Source organism: Vollenhovia emeryi, unplaced genomic scaffold, assembly GCF_000949405.1.
Source record: "Vollenhovia emeryi isolate VEMERY1.0 unplaced genomic scaffold, V.emery_V1.0 DF947978.1, whole genome shotgun sequence".
Lineage (NCBI taxonomy): Eukaryota > Metazoa > Arthropoda > Insecta > Hymenoptera > Formicidae > Vollenhovia > Vollenhovia emeryi.
In genome coordinates, this window is record NW_011958388.1 from 1 (window position 1) to 1,569 (window position 1,569).

Here is a 1,569-nt window from a genome sequence, read left to right on the forward strand (position 1 = left end):
CTTTTGATCAACTATCTTTGGTTTCTCTAAAATAGAAAATAACACTTCACTCTTTTAGTATAAAATGCATTAAAGGAAATATCTGTCATATGGAGATAAAATATGGAACAATGTGTTAAGAATATTGTTGTACTGTATGTTAAAAAAAGTTCAAAACTTTTGTAGAATGCATATATTATGGATTAAATGTACATACTGATTCCTTTTGTAGTCTCTACTTGTAGTCTCCATTTCACTGATATTAGAGCTGTCTGAATCTTGTCTACTGGCTATACAAGGAAGATTTGTATCACATTATAAAATTGGAAAAAGACACAAAATATTTAAATACTTATGATATAACATCAAGAATTATTTGACGCCAGTAAATGACTAACAATGATTAAGTTTCTAATCGACCATAACTGACAATGTGTTTTTCAACACATAAAATTTATTGCGAAAAATATATGCCTCGGAGGTCGAATTGGTTGAGACGTCCGCCTAGAGTGAAGGGAGGTCCAGGTTCAAACCCTGGCTGAGGTAATATTTTTCGCAATAAATTTTATGTGTTGAAAAACACATTGCCAGTTATGGTCGACTATAAACTTAATCACTTATGATATACCTTTACCTTTCTTCTTTGATTGTAGCTGCGTATTTAATACACTCTTTTGCACTGATATTGATTGGTACGAAGTACTGCTTCCTTTCTTTGTGATGTTACTTGTACCAGGAACAGGCGAAGAAATATCTTTTGTTTGTGACAAGAGTAACATCTTGGATGGATTAATATTTTCAATATTACTTATAGTCCTAAAATAGAATTTCGCATTAAGCTAAAATTAATTAACATTATTTTGTTGCTTATAACAATATTGTACTATATTAAAAAATATTATAAATAATAATTACTGTATGAAACTACTTCAATACTTAAATATATATTCAATTAGTATTCTAATCCAATATATTTATATATTGTTCATCAAAATCACGTACTTTCTATAATTTATCGTTGGTATTAAGAAACATAAGCTTTCGTAAAATGGCCAGGTACTCTTCTTTTTTACAAGTCCACTGCCACTTGCGATATAAGTACATTGTATAGCATGCTCTTTTACAAAGCGGTCTCTCAGATTCTTCCATTTTACCTGGCTGGTACCAGGATTTACATCTACATATTTTTTTTATTATAATATGTGATCTTTTTATTGAAAATGTATCTTCACAATAATATATATTGCATGATTGCAATTATACACCATGTCTTACCTAAAGAAGTATCTATCTCGGTCCATAATGATTTTGTCTCCGATGGTCCTCTAAGTTTATACGGCAATACTGAATTCCATAAAGTTTCCCTCGAAAATACTTCAGCAATTAACCTTTCGATAAAATCACTCCTACTGGCATTATTAGCATTGTAGCAGTCTTGTTCCTTGACAATTTGTGTTGTATAACAGTGATCCTTGTATCATTGCATACAAATAAAATCTCTCATATTATCAAATATCAGATATATTTCGTAACAAAATAGTTATATAAAATCTTTGTATATATAATAAAGTATAAATTATAACCCAATTA

General features: G+C 29.4%; 1 protein-coding gene across 1 annotated transcript; it reads right to left on the reverse strand.

The window, feature by feature from the left end:
• Nucleotides 1–196: 196 nt before the first annotated feature.
• LOC105557329 lies at nucleotides 197–1,450 on the reverse strand (the record flags this gene model as incomplete). Its single annotated transcript, XM_012004546.1, has 4 exons — nucleotides 197–269; nucleotides 608–795; nucleotides 982–1,156; nucleotides 1,255–1,450. Coding segments are annotated over 4 exons (632 nt in total), but the record flags the coding sequence as incomplete, so codon positions are not given.
• Between the last annotated feature and the right edge of the window lie 119 nt (nucleotides 1,451–1,569).